This window comes from Pan paniscus, chromosome 16 (genome assembly GCF_029289425.2).
Source record: "Pan paniscus chromosome 16, NHGRI_mPanPan1-v2.0_pri, whole genome shotgun sequence".
NCBI classification, from domain to species: domain Eukaryota; kingdom Metazoa; phylum Chordata; class Mammalia; order Primates; family Hominidae; genus Pan; species Pan paniscus.
The window spans coordinates 57,020,843-57,040,382 of NC_073265.2; the positions used below are offsets into that span (position 1 = coordinate 57,020,843).

The 19,540-nt window shown below is 39.9% G+C and overlaps 1 protein-coding gene across 13 annotated transcripts in view; it reads left to right on the forward strand.

Moving 5' to 3' along the window:
* Positions 1-19,540, forward strand: part of MAP2K5 (mitogen-activated protein kinase kinase 5) — a 267,047-nt gene that overhangs the window by 223,398 nt on the left and 24,109 nt on the right. For 8 of the 13 annotated variants that reach the window (XM_063596751.1, XM_055098503.3, XM_057299879.2 and 5 more), the window contains 3 exons: positions 3,098-3,142; positions 5,977-6,038; positions 9,147-9,192. In XM_063596751.1, coding sequence (XP_063452821.1) covers positions 3,098-3,142; positions 5,977-6,038; positions 9,147-9,192 — 153 coding nt within the window. The remainder of the gene's footprint in view (positions 1-3,097; positions 3,143-5,976; positions 6,039-9,146; positions 9,193-19,540) is intronic. The other 5 variants (XM_003828008.6, XM_055098505.2, XM_063596754.1 and 2 more) reach the window with 1 other exon arrangement.

A 19,540-nucleotide genomic window follows, 5' to 3' on the forward strand; every position in this document is an offset into this window, starting at 1 on the left:
TTTTCATTTTTTTTGTTTTTTAGATTTTTTTTTTAAACAAACTCGATTTTCTCCCCAAGCAAGTACAGATTTGCCCTATGGGTTCTGCCAGTTGTGTCATAAAGATGCTACTCTAAGGCAGTGAACAGTGGAGGATCAGAAACCAATTTGGGGTCTGACAGGCAAAACGCTATCCTGCTGGGCATGAAGCCCCTAGAATTACAAATGACCTTTGATCCCAGCACTGAGGATAGAATGCAGTGATCCAATAGAGCTTTGCCAATTAGTATGAATCCCAGTGCCTAAGAGTAGACATTGTTGGGCCAGGGCAAAGGAACGTCAGACATGAATTAAAAGATTTACTTTTAAAATATAGAGTGTGACTCTCAATATTGGTCAGACTACAGGTGATTTTCTGGTGTTGAACACCTTTTGGCTTGGTGGCTTGACACCGTAAGTCTAGAAGTGGGCTATTAAAAAACAGTTACAGGGCTGGCCATATTTCATTTAACTTGCCATGCTGGTTTAATCCAACCACAGTACAGCTGACCTCAGAATTCACCAGTGCAGCCAACACCTTGAGATATTTGAGAGGTTGTCCCATCTTCCTTTGCTTTACCGCCAGTATGCATAAGGTTTGAAGGAATGTCTGTTTTGTATAAGGGGAAGGGAACAGGACCCAGACTACAACATTCAAGGTCCCTCCCACCCTCAGGTGCTGTCTGGGAGAGAGGAAAGAAGAAAGTAGGAGAGCAAAGAAGGTATCTCACACGCTGCAGACTCTTTTACTTTACGCCCCATGACCCTCGTTTGTGAACTCGCATCTGCCAGCCAAACTGAACCAAAACCTCAGTGCCCTCCTGTTCATCCTGAGTGCCCAGCTTTGGCAGTCTCACGTGGCCACTTCCTCCATCCTGCAGGGCTGGTTATTAGGGATGTACATCTTATCCCTCTGAACAATACACAAATTCTTTGAGGATATGGATTAAGTATCAGCCATTCCACAATGCCAGGCTCATTGCGTTCCACATGGTAGATGCCCACAAAAGCTGTTGAATGAATGAATGAATAATGAATGATTGTATCATTTTTACACAGTATTTTATGTTATGCCTTATCAGTGTCTGAATTAACCACCACATTATTGTCAGGTCCCCCTGTCACCTTTAATTATGAATTATAGGCAAAAATGTAGTCCTCAGGAATATTTTTTTAAGCAAAAGGCCCTTAACTTTTTTCCAGTTGAGTATTTATGCCAGCCTTCTCCCTTATACAAGCAGAGTTCTGCTAAGAATCTAGGCCTCATCTAATTGTTTAAAAATAGTCCCTATCCCTTACCTTTTCTTTTTAAACTTTCTATTTTGACGTAATTTTTAGATTTACATACAGTTGTAAGAAATAATACTGAGAGATCCTGTGTGCCTTTCACCCAGTTTCCCTCAACAGTAATATCTCGTAAGTATAGTACAGTATTGGCTGGGTGCAGTGGCTCATGCCTGTAATCCCAGCACTTTGGGAGGCTGAAGCCAATGGATCACGAGGTCAAGAGATGGAGATCATTCTGGCCAACATGGTGAAACCCCGTTTCTATTAAAAATTCAAAAATTAGCTGGGTGTGGTGGCGCACGCCTGTAGTCCCAGCTACTCGGGAGGCTAAGGCAGGAGAATCACTTGAACCCAGAAGGCAGAGGTTGCAGTGAGCCGAGATCGTGCCACTGCACTCCAGCCTGGTGACAGAGCGAGACTCCATCTAATAAAATTTTTTTAAAAAAGTATAGTACAATATCTATACTGTAGATAGAAAATTGTCATAGATACAAGACACAAACCACTGATCTTATTCAGATTTTACCAGTTTTACATGCACTTGTATGGGGGCGGGGAGTTGCGGGGTGGAGGGTAGATTAATGACACAGATTATTCTAAAGCCAAGATACATTATAGTTTCAAAAAAAGAATATTCCTTGAATATTAAAAGCATTTTTCTCATTGATGTTTTCTGTATTTGGAGTGTCCAGCTTACCTGCCTGCTCTCAAGGTCACTAAATGTATTTATTGGCACACTTACTCTGTAAGTGAACTAGTAGCAGCTGTGGTTGGAATTGGACCTCTTCCTGCCTTGTCTCCTCCATCAGCTCTTTGAGTGTGCAGGTACAGACACACACACACATTTTCTGCTACTTGCCTTTTTTTATGCCTGAGTACCTTGCTGACAAGTGCTAATAACAAAATACCCAGAGAGAGTCCAGTTGAAGTTAACATACATTAAGCATTCTGAACTTGTCCTTTTGCTCATAGATTGTGCATAATTAATAATTAAACAGTTTCAGTTGTAATGGCTTGACCTTCTTGAACCGTTCATTATTCACAAGGCAAAGGCATCACTCAAACTTTTTCCTATTGTCCTTCACTGTTCTCTAGCATGCTGCGTGCTTGTGTTCCAGTTGTTTAGCAAAAGGGGCTGACCAGGTAGTTACTGAAACCTCTGAGGCTTGGAAACTGTCCTCCTCGATGACCAGAATTGCTTACTAAAATGGTTTATGGCAGCTGTTTTTACATAACAGTTGCCTGCTTGATAACAAGACCCAGCTTGTGTCCCTTCAGCAGAACTCCAAAGTTGATTTGAGACTAGACTCTCCGATTGAGGCTTTTGGTTAAGGTTGTGTCCACTGCTTCGTTCTTTACCTCCGTGCTTAGAAGTTCAATGGAAAAGCATCTGGAAGAAAAGCCCTTAAGGTGAGGTATGGCACCCAAGGTCTTAAAGAGAGTGACTTTCATTAACAATTTAGAGTCAGTGTCAGCCAGTACTGAGAATTCAGTGTAACTGCTTCTTCAGCCCACATTTATATTTTTGAAATATATTTCTCCATCTTGCCAGAACCCATATTTCATAGAGGGCATTTTTGGGAAGTAGCAGCAACTGCTTTACTAGAGTCTCTGAACTCCTCGGGATGACTAGATACTTTCCCTTCCTGTGAGCTACAGTGAAACTGGAGCGCAAATTTACTGTATGCCTCCCTCCTCACAGATTTGAATTAGATAACAAAATAGGCAGGTTCTTGGAGATCTTTCACATCCTGATCAAAACTAACTTTGTAATTTTATTTGCTTTAAAAAGAGAAAAGTGTACTGTCAAGTCCTGCAGTGCAGAGAACACTCTCAGGTATATTCCTTTGCTTTCCTTTGGAGTTAACAGCTTGCATACTTCTGTGGAGTTGGAGGCTCTCAGAAAACGCCTTTGCCCAGTGTTTATGTGTGGCATTCTCACCATCCCCCTACCACTCAGTCTTCTGCATCTCAGAAAATTCTCCCTTGAGTGATGCAGGAGACATGGATTTTAAAACAAAAATAAATATCTGGCATTGTGCATATGAGATTAGAATTTCCCCCATATCTTTAATGAGTGATTCTTTCCAGGGACCACTGAGATGAGAATCTGCTGGCTGTGGTTCTGCAAAGTCGACTTGGGCTGGCATTTTCAGAAGGAAAATAAATTATTCATGGGTACCACTCAGTGTTCCTTAGGTTTATAATATGAGGAACTTAACAGGCTACAATATCAGGTCTTAAATAAAATTAACTACCCATGCAAGATGTCACATTTCCTCATTTTGTTTCTCATCCGTTTTTAAATGGCCTCTTCATCAAGTTGCTAGTCTGTAATTCATTAATTTACTTTTGATATCATACTTTGAGAAGAGGCCCACATTAGCATCATGTTTTATACCAGATCTTTATAGAAAGCCAGTCCAGAATTTTAACCATCTTGGTAAATATTGAACGACATTAAGATAGCAGGCTTTTATTTTCCTAAATATTGCATTTTACAGCAACTACTACTCAGATACTTTCAGTACTACACCCTCAAAAAAAATCCATGAAGCGATGACTTAGAGAAGCTTCCTCACTGATCAGAGTCCATCATTTTTACACCTCAGACTTTGAACTATCTTTTTACTAATGGTTTTTGAGACAGTAAAATGTCATTTCTTGAACTGGGCCTTGTAGAATCTTACAGGCTTGGTGATATATATGGCTTTCCTGAAACAGGCTGCAGCTGAAATTGATATCATGTTTTATTTTTGCTCTTCAAACCGATGGGACTTCTGTGGCCATTTTATATACCTTTATTGAGGACTTGTCATGCTATTTCGTGTCTTGTTTCTTTTGAGTGGACTGTTTGATCAGCAACCCATCCACCCCCGTTTTTCATGTCGTCTCTGTGTAATGCCTGCATGTAATCCTTTGAACTTGGCAAGATTTTATTTCACTCCCATTTTTCCTTTGTTTTCTTTTCCTCTTAACCTTTCTCTACTGATGAGAATTTTAATTTTAGAATTGCTAACCATCCCTTCTTCTGGATGAATAGATTAAATTTAAAGAAGACAGATATGCAAAAACCAAGAAACATTTTGTTCATGTTTCTTTTCTTGTAGCCTCTTCGGGGTTTTTTGTTGTCTGTTTTTTGTTGTTTTTGTTTGTTTTTTGGCTGCCTTGACCCCCTTAGTTCCTTTTGATTTAATTGTATTTTCCAGCACTTTCCAATTGTTTGAATTGGAAACAAAGCCTTAATAAGAGTTCTAGTTAATTTTCTGTCTTGTAATTACCGATCTCATTTTTCTGATAATTGGCCACAGCAATTATATGTATATTTACTAATCACATAGGAGGCTGTGCAATTGTATCTATCTGCCACCATTGATAATGACACGCATATTGCAGAGGTGCTTTTATCATCTTCTTTTTTCCACTACATCAAAGCTATTTCCTCTCGTTCTCAATAATGAATACATGCATGCATTTGACACAGTTGTGTGCTAGAGAAATTGTTTGGCTCCCACCAAATGCTGCATGCTCTGAGTTTCTTGCCTGCAGCGCTGGAAGGTTGTATGTAATGATATATTGCTCATCCAAATGGCCAAAGCACTCCAAAGCACAGTGAGATTAAAATAAGTCATTCCTTTGTTAATTTAAATAGGTGCATGTATCATACTTTGCAGGGCACTTTGTGTAGGGATGTCAGGGAGGAAAAAAGCCGCCGAAAGGTATTTTTAATAGCAAATGAGAATAGATGAGAATGGAGTCATTTGCAGCTGCCTACTTTATGTGGCTCTCTTGTTCCAACTGTAGGTCTAATGAGATGACTGTTAAAGTACTCTGCAGTGTAATTTCATTACATCCTGAGCTGTTACACTATAAACACAGTGGTGCTCTCTGTCATTCTTGGAAAAACTCCTAAATTCTTAAAGCCTTCCTTTGCAAATGGTAATGGGGTTTGCTCTTTGTATTATGTGGTGGTGGTGGTTTGTTGCTGTGTAGTTTTCTGCTTTTTTGACTGACTCCCACCTCCATCCTAGTTTTGGTTGGTGGTCAAGTTGGGAGTTTTTCATTGTATCCTTAATTCACTGGCTTTCTCATATGAGGAGTCTGCCTAGACTGGCAAATAGGCTGAAATTCCTTTTCAGGAAACAACTTCCCCTATAAAAGCCTTTCTATTAAAGTAAAAAAAAAAATTTGATCCAAATTATTCTGTTAGGGGCAAACAGTAAAGAGCAGTTGAATATACAAATAAATGTAAATAAAAAGGAAAGTGTAAATAAATAGCAAATCCACTAAAAGAAACAAAGGTCAACACAAGAATAATTTCACAGCTCTTTGTTAATTACAAGACCATTTGTGTGTTACTTAAATAATCATTAATTTCTCATTTACACTTTCCCTACCTTCTCTCCTACCCTGTGGCTATCATTGTCCTTTTTTCACCTCCCCTCTCTCTCAGCTCTCATGTTTCTCACCATTGTAAAATATGTGTGGCTTTAAATTTGGCATCTTTACCTAAATGTGTGGAATAAGGTAAAGACAGTCTTTTTAATTGGGTGAGGCCTTATTCTCATTGTATTCATCTTTATACTCATCCTTCACATGGGTGGGTGGGGAATATAAAGAAAGAGAAGGAACTGTTGTGACTTTTGGTGACATGTTTTTCCTCCATCACAGGATTCGCCCGTCCTTCCAGTTGGAGAGTTCTCGGAGCCATTTGTACATTTCATCACTCAGTGGTGAGCCCGTTTACAAACATGCCATGCCCTCAATGTAAATGATACATGCCATTAACTCGGCAGCTCCGTGAGACCTTATGGCTCTCCGTGCTTCCTTTTGGAGACAGGAGGGACTTCGGGGCCTTGGGCAGATGGGGCAGCAAAGCTGAAGAAATTGTTTAAATTATGTAAACGTTATTTACACAAAGGGTCATAAGCATACTTCAGAGCCTTTTTCCTGATTTAATAAACTGCTGAAAGTCATGATACTTCTTTAAGCACAAATACTGTTGCCATCCTTTTTTAAAAAAAGAAATACACAATTTTATAGCCCCTATTGAACGGATGTATGAAGCTTATTTTTATTAATGTAACCTCAAGTTACCCATAAAACTGTCTGTCACTTAGTGGAAGCAGCATAGTTTATTAATTCATCGGATTTTCAGTAAATAACTTTTATCTTTGGTTGTATTTTAAATACAATACTGGGGTCCCATTTCAATGAATTTTGACATTTGGAAGACTATGAAAACAGTTCAGCCCACTTTAACCCTTAAAGAACTGAGAGGAGCCACAGGGGCCCTCAGAGCCTCTAGGCAATTCCTTGTCATTTTATATCTGAAGAAACAAGCATTTTACTGCCAAGGGTTCTTTGCCAGCCTTCTGCCTTTTTCCTCCTAGCAGAATGCAGATGTCTTTTATTACCCGTTTCACCATCATTCCCCTCTTCCCTCGTCCTGCAGGACTCATGTGGCCTTGGGAGGCCCAGGTATTCCTCTGCCCTCTCCCTCACTCCAGCACAGAGAATTACCTAGGAGAGAGGAGGAATTCAGGAACATAGGAATCATTGTCCTCAAAGCAGGAGAGAAAACCAACCGCAACTCCTTCTTAACTATGTTGGTCTTCTTTCCCTCCTTCACCAAAGTCCAGAGTCATGTCCACTGGTGGAAAATGAATGGGCAGACCCTACCAGAAGAAACCCTTGGTTCTGTGGTGTGGCAAAGTAATGTTATCAGGATTCTTGCTAACCAAAATCGTTGTGTGCCATCCCCTTCCCCTCCCACTATGATCTGTCCGATGATTATGCTAAAGGGAAACCAAGAAATATTCCTTAATATAAATGTCAAGCTTTATCACCTTTTTGACTAAGTGTAACATGTTACCTCTTAATAAAAATGTCTCATGCAGTTTATATTCCATAGAAAATATATGTGAGGAAGAAATTTTTCTCCCCAATTAAAAAAATTTTATTAACACTGTTTCTATTTATTTAAAATACTTATATAATATTGTGTAGCTTTTAAAAACTATTTTTACTCTGAAAACATTTTATTTCCAAAGCATGCCATGTCGGAAAAAAGCGTACATGTTGATTAAACACTGGAATCCTGAGCTGTTTTGAAGCTCCTTAATGATGTTAGAACCATTACCCAGAAATGTATATCCCTCTTAATTTCCTTTACATGGAATTCTTAAAACACATGGTAATGTGTACCATGTGTTTTACACATGGTAATGCCTCATTTTGAAATGCAAAAATTGAAACACAAACCATGCGATTCCTCTACTGCCTGGAGCGCCTGGTTTGGGCATCACCCTCTCTGCTCCGGAGGAGATGTTGGATTTGTGACAGGATCCCAGTGCTAATCTTATCTCGCTGTGTGGTCTGAGACCAACCTGGGGGTGGGGCTGGTCTGAGCAGCAGGGAGAAAAGTGGATAAGGCTTCACCTCCCTCCTGTCCAAAAAATTAATCAGCTGTTATTTAAAAGTTTTATGGAGACAGAGGGAGGGATAACCTGCATTCAGATTTCCACAGATGTCAAGCCAAAACAGAAATGATAATGGGTAATAGCCTTGTTTTCCCAAGAGATACAGCTACTTTGGAATGTCAGATTAGGACTGTTACCAACTCCACTGGCGAGACAGCTTGAATTAGTTGCTAATGGATGCAGTGTTTGAGAGGTGCATATGGTTATTTATAGGGAAGGCAAATGTCCTCGATGTCATTAATGGTTCATAACTCCGATTCTTGTTTACCAAATGATCATTAAATCTATTTTTAAAAAAGTATTGTCAGCAAATGCAGAGATTATAAGAAGAGTTTTCTTCTTGCTTGTTAGAAGAGTGCCTTATAAAGAAAAAAGCATCCGTGTGATTTTTCCAAGTGATAGAAGCAGCAATCTCTTTTCATGACTATCCCATGGACACTCTGAGTTTAGAACAAATACAGCCATCAAGTAGGCAGCTGCCCACTGTCACCTCCATCCCATGTGTGAGTGCTTCATCACATAGCTAAGTACATGTTACAGCTACTAATTATATCTATTGCATGGAAGACAAGAAATATTTTGCATGAAGAATGTGATTCTTTAAGCAGCTTAAACAAATTTAGCTGTCCCACAGCGGTTTAATGAATTATCAACTTGCCTTGTTGCCAAAACAAATGCAAGTCAAGATAATCTATAGCAACACACTTCTAATTTTGTAGCATTATCTAGATTCCTGACTAGGAATCTAGTCAGGAATATAATATAATATAATATATTTATTATATATTATATATTATATTTATTATATATAATATATAATATAATATAATATAATATAATATAATATAAAATACAAGAAGTATTTTATATACTTCTTGTCATTCGGAGTAACAGTGAAAGAATGAGATGTATTCTCATTTGACTCTACAGTCATGTTTCTTTCCTTACTGTCTTATCCCAATTACCAAAAAAAAAAAGTATATTCTCTAAATATAAGTTTGAAATAAATTGATAATTGAGTCAATAAGAGAATATTGCTGCTTTTTTCACATTAGCTTCAAAAGTAGAATTAGGATACATTTAATTTAAATTCATTCTTTATTTGTGTTGCAAAATATTTTTTAAGTGAAAAAGTAAGAAAAAGCTTTTTGTTTCTTACTCATAATGTCCCCCAGAAATCTGACTAAGTAAAGACCAAAATAAAAGAAAGGGAATATACGTTAATACTTTGGCCAAGAATTGAACATGATGTATTTTGAAAACATTCAAATTCCAGTACAAATAGCCATTGGTAGAAATTATAGCAAAAATATACAAATGACACAGATAACATAAGGGGTTTTTTTCTCTCCACTATAGTATGCGAAAACAGCCAAAAGAAAGGCCAGCACCTGAAGAATTGATGGTAAGTGAATGTTTTTAGTTACATTAGAATTCTCAGTTATATATTTATGTTTAACATTCTGTTTAAAAGTCCAGAATGGAATTTGAAACAGCCATAGGCTCTGAAAAGGCAACATTATTTACTTCATTTGGGTAGATGTTTTTGAAGCTCATATCCTCAGATAATAGTGTTTACTTTTTAAAAACCCACCACCTTTTTGAAAGTTAATGCAGAGCTCTTTTCATTTGCCTCATCAAGGGTCACAAACTTAATGTAGGTTACTCTTTATCCTCATTTGCTATTAAACCTTTTAGAATTCAGAGGATTGGTAACAGAAGATCATCAGTGCAATAAGTTTTTAGTGCAATTCTGCAGAAAATTTCTGAATATGGCATGGAGCCCTCTTAGATTCATGTAGAATGAAATTAAACTGGCTGCAAAAGATCAAGTTAATGTGAATGTTTGGTCTTTCCTCAGAAAGAGACAGCTACAAGGCTGCGAGTGCTGTGTTCTCAGCTCCAAGGCAGCTTTCTTTGATTGCAAATGACAGTTTTTAGTCAAGCAGGGAGAGGAACAGAGATGCTCCCTAACAATTCCCAAATGGTCATTTGTTTAGTGCAGATTGTTGATTTGACAGTGCACAAGCTGTTAGAATAACGTTAGGATTGAGCATTAGTAAATAATAATTATAGTCTGTTCTTTCTAATGTTTTGCATACCATTCCCTGCCTTTAGATTGCTACAGTCAGAGCAAATTCCTACCAATTTTCTTTCACCTTCTTTAAACAATATGCATTTTACAGATACCAGTTTAGAGGTTTTCGTCCTTTGTATTCCAACCTAATAAACAGTTTTAGTGCCCCAACTTCTTTATAATATGGATTTCATCCTCGAATATAAGATAACAGTACGTTTCCTTTTTGCATCATGAATGCTTTTCAGGAAGGTACTTTCCTCCTTCATGTTCCCTGGAGCAAAATCTCAGTTTTCAGGGTAGTTTCAAGTTAAAGATCACCCCTAAAAACCTCTGCAATTTATAACTCTGCAGGTTTCATGTCTAGAATAAACTGGTCTCTTTTTTTGGTCTCTGTGATGGTTGGGAAATTATTGCAGTTAGTCACATTTGAGAAAACTTGGAACAGGTTCTAGAGATGGAGACCCATTTACCTTGTGCATTATTATGCTATGGCTGGATAGCTCAGCTATTAAAACAAAGGAATAGGGTTTCATAAAACAGATATTTGTTTGTAAATGCATGTTTCAATGCTGCAATGAGTTGGCCACTTATAAATAAAACATCTGCAGATCACACATACGCCCATAAATGTATATGGATGTATATGTTGGTAAGGAACACCACTCCAGGGTGGCACATCATAAAGACAAGGCTAAAGGGTGAGTACTTTCAGTGCCTTGAAAGCAAGTGATGTGTGTGTGTGTATGTGTGTGTGTGTGTGTGTGTGAGAGAGAGAACATAGGTATTTAGATATATCTCTTTACAACTCTATACCCTGTTGTGTGCTGTCCCACATTTTAAATTAATAAATATCAATAAATCAATAAAATACAATGAAAAATGTAGTCACAGGAAGCACCATTCCATACTTAATTTAACATTATTTCTAGTACTGCTCACTGTTTGATTTTAAATGAATGCCTTCCCAGAGGTATAGCAGTGGTGAGGCACCACTGCTTTGGCAGGGCTCAGTGAGGAGGCAGGGAACAATAGACTATATGTGAAGCTGCTGTGGTCAGAGAGTGAGCCCTGCCTGGACTTTGGAAAAAAGATTGGGCCCAATAGGGGATGGGAAAGAAAGTGGGTTTTCCTTTATCTTAAGGAACTTAAGCCACATCCTAGGGGCCCAATCTAAAGGAACCAGCCTCTTTATTCCTTCCAGCGTATTAATGGCTTTAATTTTTCCTTTTCTCTCCCCGCCTACAACCTATTTGATGGTGCTCCCATCTGGAAGCCGAGAGACTCCTCTGGAATGCATGAACTATAGAGCCCATTTGTCACCTGGGTGGGGGCCTGTGCCTTTCACAAAAAGAGCAGTTTATCTCCCAAGCATGGTAACTCCAGCCAGCAGGGTACCAGCATGGGCTGCTTCAAATGTGAGGCCTGCAGGATTGTCAAGGTTTCCCCGTAGGCCTCCGTTTCCAAATCAAAGAAAGAAAATTAGAGATGGGCAGCTGGAAATACTGGAAGTTATAGATTCACTATTTGGGAACTCTTATATGAACTCCAGGTGTGACCTTGACCAGTGAACAAAGCAAGTCTCAGCCTAAGTAAATCAGAATGTAGGACTGGTGGGCTAGATCACCCTTACTCCTGGGTCTGGGCCATGCGGAGTGGGCACTTAGGTGGTGAGGTCACTGTTTATACCAGCATACCCCTTATCGAATCATAAAATCATCATCTTGGCAGTTTTTGACCATGTCAGTCTTAAAGATTAATGTAAAACTCAATGTTAGACTTTGGAGACCATTAAAATATCAGTGTTAGAACTCATTTAGTTGTTTAGATATTTTATCCCCTCTACTTTGTATGGTTGTTCTTATGATGGTTTTCGGTCTTTATATCCTAAGTGGAAGTATTTTAAAGTTGGACCAAGAAATTCCTTTAATGCTTACATTTTGGGGAGGCCAGGATACGTTTCAGCTGCTGTGGTTTTCTGGCATGTAGCCATTAAGCTACATCAGAAGTTCTCTCAAAAGTTTTATCAGCATCTGCATCATCCTAAGAGATTTCAGACCCCATTAAATAATTGAATTTGTTAGTTGATATACCATTGTGCACAGTCTTGTTCTAGACTCAGCAGAAGATATAAAGTAGAGGAAGCCACACAGATAACCTTTTGGAGCTATAGCAAGTATACAAATAACTAGAATGAAGTAACTAGTATAAAAGAACTGCAGGGTTCTGTGGAGATCCATTTGGGGAAATGAGGAAAAACTGGGTAGAGAAGGTAGCATTTGAAAAGGGCCTTTGGAGGATGAAGTGAATTTTAATAGAGAGCTTTGAAGGGGCCATTCCAGGCAAAGGAAACAGGATGGGCAAAGCATGAGTGTATCTCGGTTTCAGACATTTTCAGAGCAATGTGAAGCCTCTAGTGCCTGCTGGAACAGAAACCTCTTCAACATTGACCTGGTGGAGTTCAAACAGGCAACATATTCACCACCAGCTGGGCAATCTCTTAAGACATTCCACTTCTATACAAGGAACCCTGGGAATACCACACTTATCCACATGGATCTTTTTTCTTGAGTGAATTCTCTTGAATGGTCTCCCGTTCATGTATAGGGAGGTCCCTCATCCTTGGGAAAGGTGTGACTTTCAATTCTTTAAGAGCCTATTGCAGAAATCAGGAGTCAGCTTTAAACCCTGCTTTAAAGGTAAACTAAGCGTGCAGGCAGCCAAGAACATTCAGCATACCGACAGATGACAGGTAGAACCCCACCCCCACCCCCACCTCCACTTCTGCCTCCAATTCTTTTCCTGGATAATGATTCCATTATTAAATAATCTGCTTTTAAATCACGCTGCTGCAACTCCCAGGAAAGACCTGTGTCAGTGCTGCCCCAGCTCTGTGAACTGGGACCAACAAACTTAGGGACAAATTTTCAGACAGTAGAGACCCTGAGGAGGTAGCAGACAGAATGTCCAGCAGGCCTTCAGAAAAATGCAGGGATTCCATGGCTTATGTGGGAAAAAGCCAGCCCCTTGCCAGTCAGAAAGGATTGGTGGGACTGCAGCAAGAGGGGAGACAGCGACAATGCAAAGATGGTAGAGAAATTTCCCTTAAATGTCTAATCAAATTGAAGGATGCAAAAACATAAAAATCAGACCCTTAAATTCAGGGACAAAGACAACCTAAGATGAGAGCATTAAGATGGGAGTTCAGGTTGGTTTTGCTATTCAATTTCTGTGTTTAAATATTTTTAAATAAAAGGGGTATGTGAGATATTACTGTGTAGACCATTTGCTTCTCTAAACCACAAGGAATTCCTTCTGAGGAATTAATCATCCTTCAGAGTTATTTGGTAGCTAAGGTCAGGATGTGACTTAGCAGGGAGAACCTCCATCACATCCCTTCACTGTGTAACCTCAGCCAACTCCCCATCCCCTCTCCACTTCAGTGTCTTTATCTGCAAAACCGAGGGGGCAGCCCTTGACCAATGGTCTGTGACTTTAGGAAGTCAGAACCCCAGAAATTACATCCGAAGTTATCTATGCATGTGGAGATGTGCCTTTTCATCCAAAAAGAGGAATTCATGACTGCTACATTTTTCAAAGGGGACCCTGACCCTCAATGATTGTTAAGCTCCCTTGCTTCTGTCCTTTAGAGTTACTTGGCCAGGAGCTGACTGTAGGGAGGGAAGTGTTCACTCAGCGGGAGAGTGCTTGCTTGAGGGTGGGGTGGGGTGCTTTCTATGGGGTTCAGCAGGGCTTTGCACCAGCTGTCAGGCAGCCCTTTAACTTCCCTGCCTAGCCTGATTGTGGGCCTTAACTTGAACGGGGAAGATGTGGGCTGTGGGCACCCACACAGTTACAATTTGGGCTCAGAGTACGGTAGATCTTTCTATGCATTTAGAGTGTTTCCAGAAGCTTTCAGTGTCTAAGCTCTATTTAATGGAATCTATGCATAGTAAGTAATCAGGTCAGAAGAAGCAGCATCCCGGTTTGAGATCAATCGCCGGCTAATACTTTATCTAGGCCACTTTATTATCTCATGCTGATCTGATTCCCATTCTCCCCCTCCTTTGTAGCATGCACTTCGGCTGTGGTAAAAGTACGTATCACATACATATTAAAAACATATACCCATTCTATCTGTATGTAAATGCGTGAGGCACAGCTGGATATTGCAGAGGAGTTTGATTTACTAATAGTTATTATCTGTTCTAGCTGTTCAGTGGCAGCGAGAATTTCAGAGAAACAAGCTGGCGAAGAAATTGTCTTTATGCTGTTACTATACTGCTTTAGTGATTGTTTAAAAACATGGGTTTTCTCCTTAGGTTCTAGTAATGCCTGTTATTTTGTGCATCTCCTTGTACATTCCAGAGTAGGACATCCTTTAAAGGCGTTGAGCATTTCCTCAGGTTTGGTTTTCAATTCAGGCACCTAAAAAGAAACACAGGATGCAGTTTGCTATTGAAATTTGACATTTTGCTTAGACAGCAAGTAAATAGTGGCATTAGAAATACAACAAGTTGGCATGGGTCCTAGAAGGCGGGGTATCAGTTAAAATCAGAATAGCGCTCTTGGATTTTTTTCCTTCATGTCATCCCAGCAGCTGCAAACTTGAAGGCATCTCATTTCTCAGCTAAGGCTTTATGTATAAGAGGTGGTAATGTTTGGGGGCTAATAAACACCAAACTGCTCTAGAAAAATCTGTTTAAACATTTAATTACTTACTAAGAGATGTTAACTTGTTTAACTCCTCTAAATTAAATTGTCACTGGTAGCTTTTCTGCTTTTCCAAACCTGATTGTAATTACATTTTCAGATAGTATGGTTGGTTGTTCTCTCAATTAATCAAGGTATATGATAAATTGCACATCTGCGTGGTCCCTTTAAAAATCAGGGTAACCATGATGTTAGATTTTTGTCTCTCCAACACTCAAATTCCAGTGTGACTTTGGGCTTCACACCAAATGGCTTTGTTTCATTGTTAGACCCAAATCTTCTGATCACTGTGAAAGACAAAATGCACTGGACAATTAAGAAGATGATTTTATTTAGGGCTATTGCAGTAGGGAGAGTGTTTATTAATGAGGAATGGCTCAAAGAAAAGGGAGGGTTCTGAGGTCTTATGAAGGCAGGTAAACAAGGGGGTCACCAGCAAGTCTTAGAGAAGTCACGAGGAAAGATGGAAAAGGATCTTACCTCTGTGAGAGCAGGGTGATCCTTTGCGGTTAGCAGAAGGGTAGGGGGATTTCTTACCTGTTACTGTTTACTAGAAGCACGGGGCTCAGATCAATTCAAAATGATCACCACATTCTACTAAACGTGCCAAAGATAAGTTTCGGTTTACTTTGATCCGGGGCTTACCTGTGCCCTGAGCGCAAATATGAAGAAAGGTGCATTTCCATAGCCCCCTTAGAGAGTGCTCATCCACCCTGTGCTTGCAAAAATCTAAGCTTTTTAAAATACTAATGATGGTTAATAAATTGTGAACTTGGATGTAGTTCACTACAGTTAGGTATTGCCTGTGTCATATAAAGTGTGTTTTAAAATGAACCTTTAGGGCCAGACTCCTAATGTGTCTGGCCACTCATTCTTGTAAACATCATTTTGTTTTCAGTTGTTCATTTGGAAGTAGCTCATTAGCTATGCCGCCCAGAATTTGCAGTGAGAAATACTGGCTGGGATTGTAACTTCAGCTGAGTATTTCCATCATGCACAGAAGTCATCACAACAGCAAGGGGGCCCCACGTAGGGTCCAGCTGACAACCATGGAATTTTTTTTTAAGTTCTGAAGGCCATTAAAGTCATCTGTTTGTGTCTGCTTATAAAGAGGAACCCACTAGTAAAGAAGTTGATTTTAGCTTTTTAATTGCATATAATTACATCGGCAGAATCACTGTCTGGATACTTGAGATCGCACTAAATCAGACAGCTTTAATTTGAATTTTTGATGACACATTAGCACTTCAGCAAGAACAGAGAGATTATAACCCTAAGAAAACAGGCTTTGTTTTTCCATAGATGTGACCACTTAATCTTTTCACAAGACTTTAGCAGATAAATATGTGTGTGTATGTATATATCTTTATATGCATGCGCATAGCAAGAGAGATATAAAGTCTGTCCTTCCTTGATCATGGTGATCTGACAGTTTTAATCTCCCAGTTAAGCATAGCTTTTTTCCTCCATCAGTCAAGTCAGATCTCTTAGTATGATGATGCCTTGCCTGTTTAAGATTGTAGTTATTTGAACTCATGTCTGTAATGCCTCTTTCGTGTTTTATTGGACTGTCATCTTCCTAGTATCTTGTTTCAAGGCACAGTGAAGCTGTGTAGCATTCATTGAGCACAGGAAGAGTTTGGTTATCTTGGATGCAGTAAAGTGGATCAGTTGGGCTGCTCTTCAGTGCCATGCCAGATTTGCGGCAGCAGGAGGCTAAGGTGGGTCTTTAAAGTATGTTACACTTTAGTTCCTCATTGGCCATGACTCAGCTCATTAGAACTTTCTGTTATTTGGGTGGTGCCCTCAGCCTAAAAGAGCCTCCTCTCCCCTCCCCTGGAAGGTCTTGGTCCTCCTCCCTGCGGCTTTTCCCTACTCTTCGCCTTTACAGTTGCTTTCTTCCTTCTCTGAAGCCCTTCGGCATGTATTGTGTCTAGGTTGGAACAGCATTTAATTATATATTCATCTTATGGCCACAAGTTAGTCCATGTAGTACAGCGGCTCTCAACCCTAGCAGCTCATCAGAGTCACCTCAGAGGTTTAAAAGGCAAAAGAAAAAAATGCCTGGATCCTAACCTAGATCAAAGAAGCTCTGGCCAGGGAGCAGATACTTTTTTTTTTTTTTAACCTTTAAAGTTCTCTAGGTGATTACAAGGACAGCCAGAGGGGAAACTCACTGGTTTAATACCTTTTTTCTTCCACTAGATTGTAAGTTCCTTGAAGGAGGATCATGATCTTATAATTCAGTGCCTATCCTAGTCTGCTGTCATTTAGGCAAAACAGTGTTGGTTGCACATGCTATTCTCTCTAATCCAATCCAGTAAAACACTGTGCAGATAAAGTAGACACTAAACAGATAGACAAACAAGACATGTATCTGGTTCTCCAGGAACTCAGAGTAAAGCTGAAGAAATTAATCCAAGAACAAGCAATCCCTGGACATTACAATATACAGTATAAATTAGGGTGGCCACACTAGAATACATGGCCAGATAAAAAAGGTTTTTGTTTGACTTCCTGCTAGGAGAGGTCATCTAGGTTAGAAAATTTGGTGCCAAAATAATAAAATTTCTAGGATGTTCCAATATTTGCAGGGATAATATTCAAAACATTTAACAACCAGTATAGCATGAGGATTACCGTTCAGAACCAACACCAGGGTTTAGCCATCCCACCCTGGATGTATGGACAGAGCTAGGAGGTGCTAACCAGGTGGTGATCAGCAGCACATATGATCTTTGGTATGCATTCTGACCACTTGAGAATTTACCTCAAGCAAGTAACTCCACATCCAGAGGTTATTAGAGAGCCAAAACCTAGAGGAGACCTCCTGGCTAGCACCATCTTTGCCTGTTAGATTGATGACAGGGGACCCGAAGGTTTTTATCTGTCAGCACATCAGATGCATGCCACCCACTCCCCAGCTCTTGGGAATAATGGATTCAGTTGAAAAAGACCAGAGACATTCAGCCGTTTGTGGGAGAAATATAAAAGGATCCTAAAGCTAGTCCCTGGGATTTGGGAATTGCTGTTGAAGGTAGCAAAGTTGTTTTCCTGTGAGTACACACCGATAAATAGATGCAGTTCTTATCAATTATTAACCAGTCTAACCAGGAATTTTAAGAGCTGGGGAAAATATTAGAAAGCTCCTATTTACAGTTGTGCCAGCTGGATTTGTTTAATGGGTTGTTTGCTTTTTAATTTGTAGCAGTTTTGAGAGAGACCTTTGGGGATTGTGAGTCTTGTGGTTTCAGATACAGAGTTATTTGGGGGGCCAAACCTGCCTGCAGATAATTTGAGGTTCACTTGGCCATTTAGAGACTGCAGAAAGGCAGTAGAGACATTTGGGCCTACCGTCCTCTATTTAATTTTCAAGATTAGAATTAAACGTTAGGCCTTGGTCTGCCGAGAGACATTTGCTGGAGTGTGGACTAGTTTCTTTCCAGTATCCTGGTTTACCGTTTCTCTGTTCTCTTCATATAAATGGTCACTGATTCTGAAGTAGGAGAATAGGTACCATTCATTTATTTGTGCAAAAATTCCCTTGACACAAATGAAAATGGAATTTTCAAATGTAACCCGATTAACTCTTAATTGTTAGCCTGTGTGTGTCTTAGCTTCCTCAGAAGGCTTCTGAATGGCCTGCATCTCTTTCTAAATTTGAGGGGGAGGGGGATTCAATTAATAGCAGGACTTTCTAATTGTGGGATTGGTGTGGCGTTGACAAAAATTTGTATAAATAGGGTACTATTCCACTTAAGAGGGCTGTGCTGAAACATTTTTAATTGGATTTTCATGGTGATTGACAGCATTTGATTATGACAGTAACTTTATTTGGCTGGACTGCTTTAGCCTCTTGTTCAGATTTTTCCATCAAAGCTCTTTTTTATCCTCTGAATCCCCAGTGGAGCAGCAGTCATTGTGGAAGAGCCTTTTAGCACCTTTGTTGTAGCCATCCCTGGTGATGATTGGGCCCAGCTGGTAGTAGATAAGAAAATGTTCCTTTCACAAAGAGGCAGTGTCTCCCGCCTCTGCGGTTTCAATAATTTTAAGAGCCCCCAAAACCTGTTGAGGATTAGAAGTAGCTTTAGATGTGAAATGAGTGTTAAGTATTAGTAATCGGGAGATTAGGGCCCCAGGGACAATGAGAGATAAACAACTGCAATTAAGGCAAATCTGCCGATGTAAACAAAATTTAGCAGAAACAGATGCCCTAACCATTTTGGGGGATTGATTTGAGGGCACCGAGGAATCGATTTTTGTCTTGTTTACACTTTCAAACCCCTGTGATATACTGGAAGGCTAAATATTTCATACAGCCTGATTTTAGTTAATTTTTTTTTCAGCGCCTCACAGTAGGCGCCTCTCTTCTCACAGTGACCAGGCCTGAGTTTATTCAGCATTCACAGGGAGCAGCTAATTGTCTATGAAGGGCCCCCGTGTTTAAATGGGCTTGACAGGAATTTAAATTTTGTTTCAATCAACCCCTGTGCTCACAGCCTGCTCCAGTTTCTAATTTTTAAATTAAACATGACTTTTTTTTTAAGCCACAGCTTTGCCTCTGGAATACTCTCGCTCTAACTCTGGGGAAGGCAGATCGGCAACCCTGGAATGCTGGTTTATGCAGGGCCTGTGGCACCAGCTCTGGCCTGGAAAGTCCCTTCTTTCCTCCCGTCAGGGAGGTCAGCAGAGCTTCGGCTGGGCGCTGTCTCCTTCCTGCCTTCAGAAACGGCCCCCTTTTCAGCTCTCCTGTGCAGGCAGCAGTGCTGCATCATCTGGAAAGTGGGTTAAGCACCAAAGGAAGGTGTAAGGATGGCTTTTAGGGGACTGGCTGAATTATAACCCACTGCACGTCTGGTGCAGATTTGTATTGCAGAAGCCTTTTCTACTGTTGTGAGACATGGAGAGAAGCCGATGTGGGAATCACAGATGTGCATTTCAGTCTGCACTCGCCATTTTTATG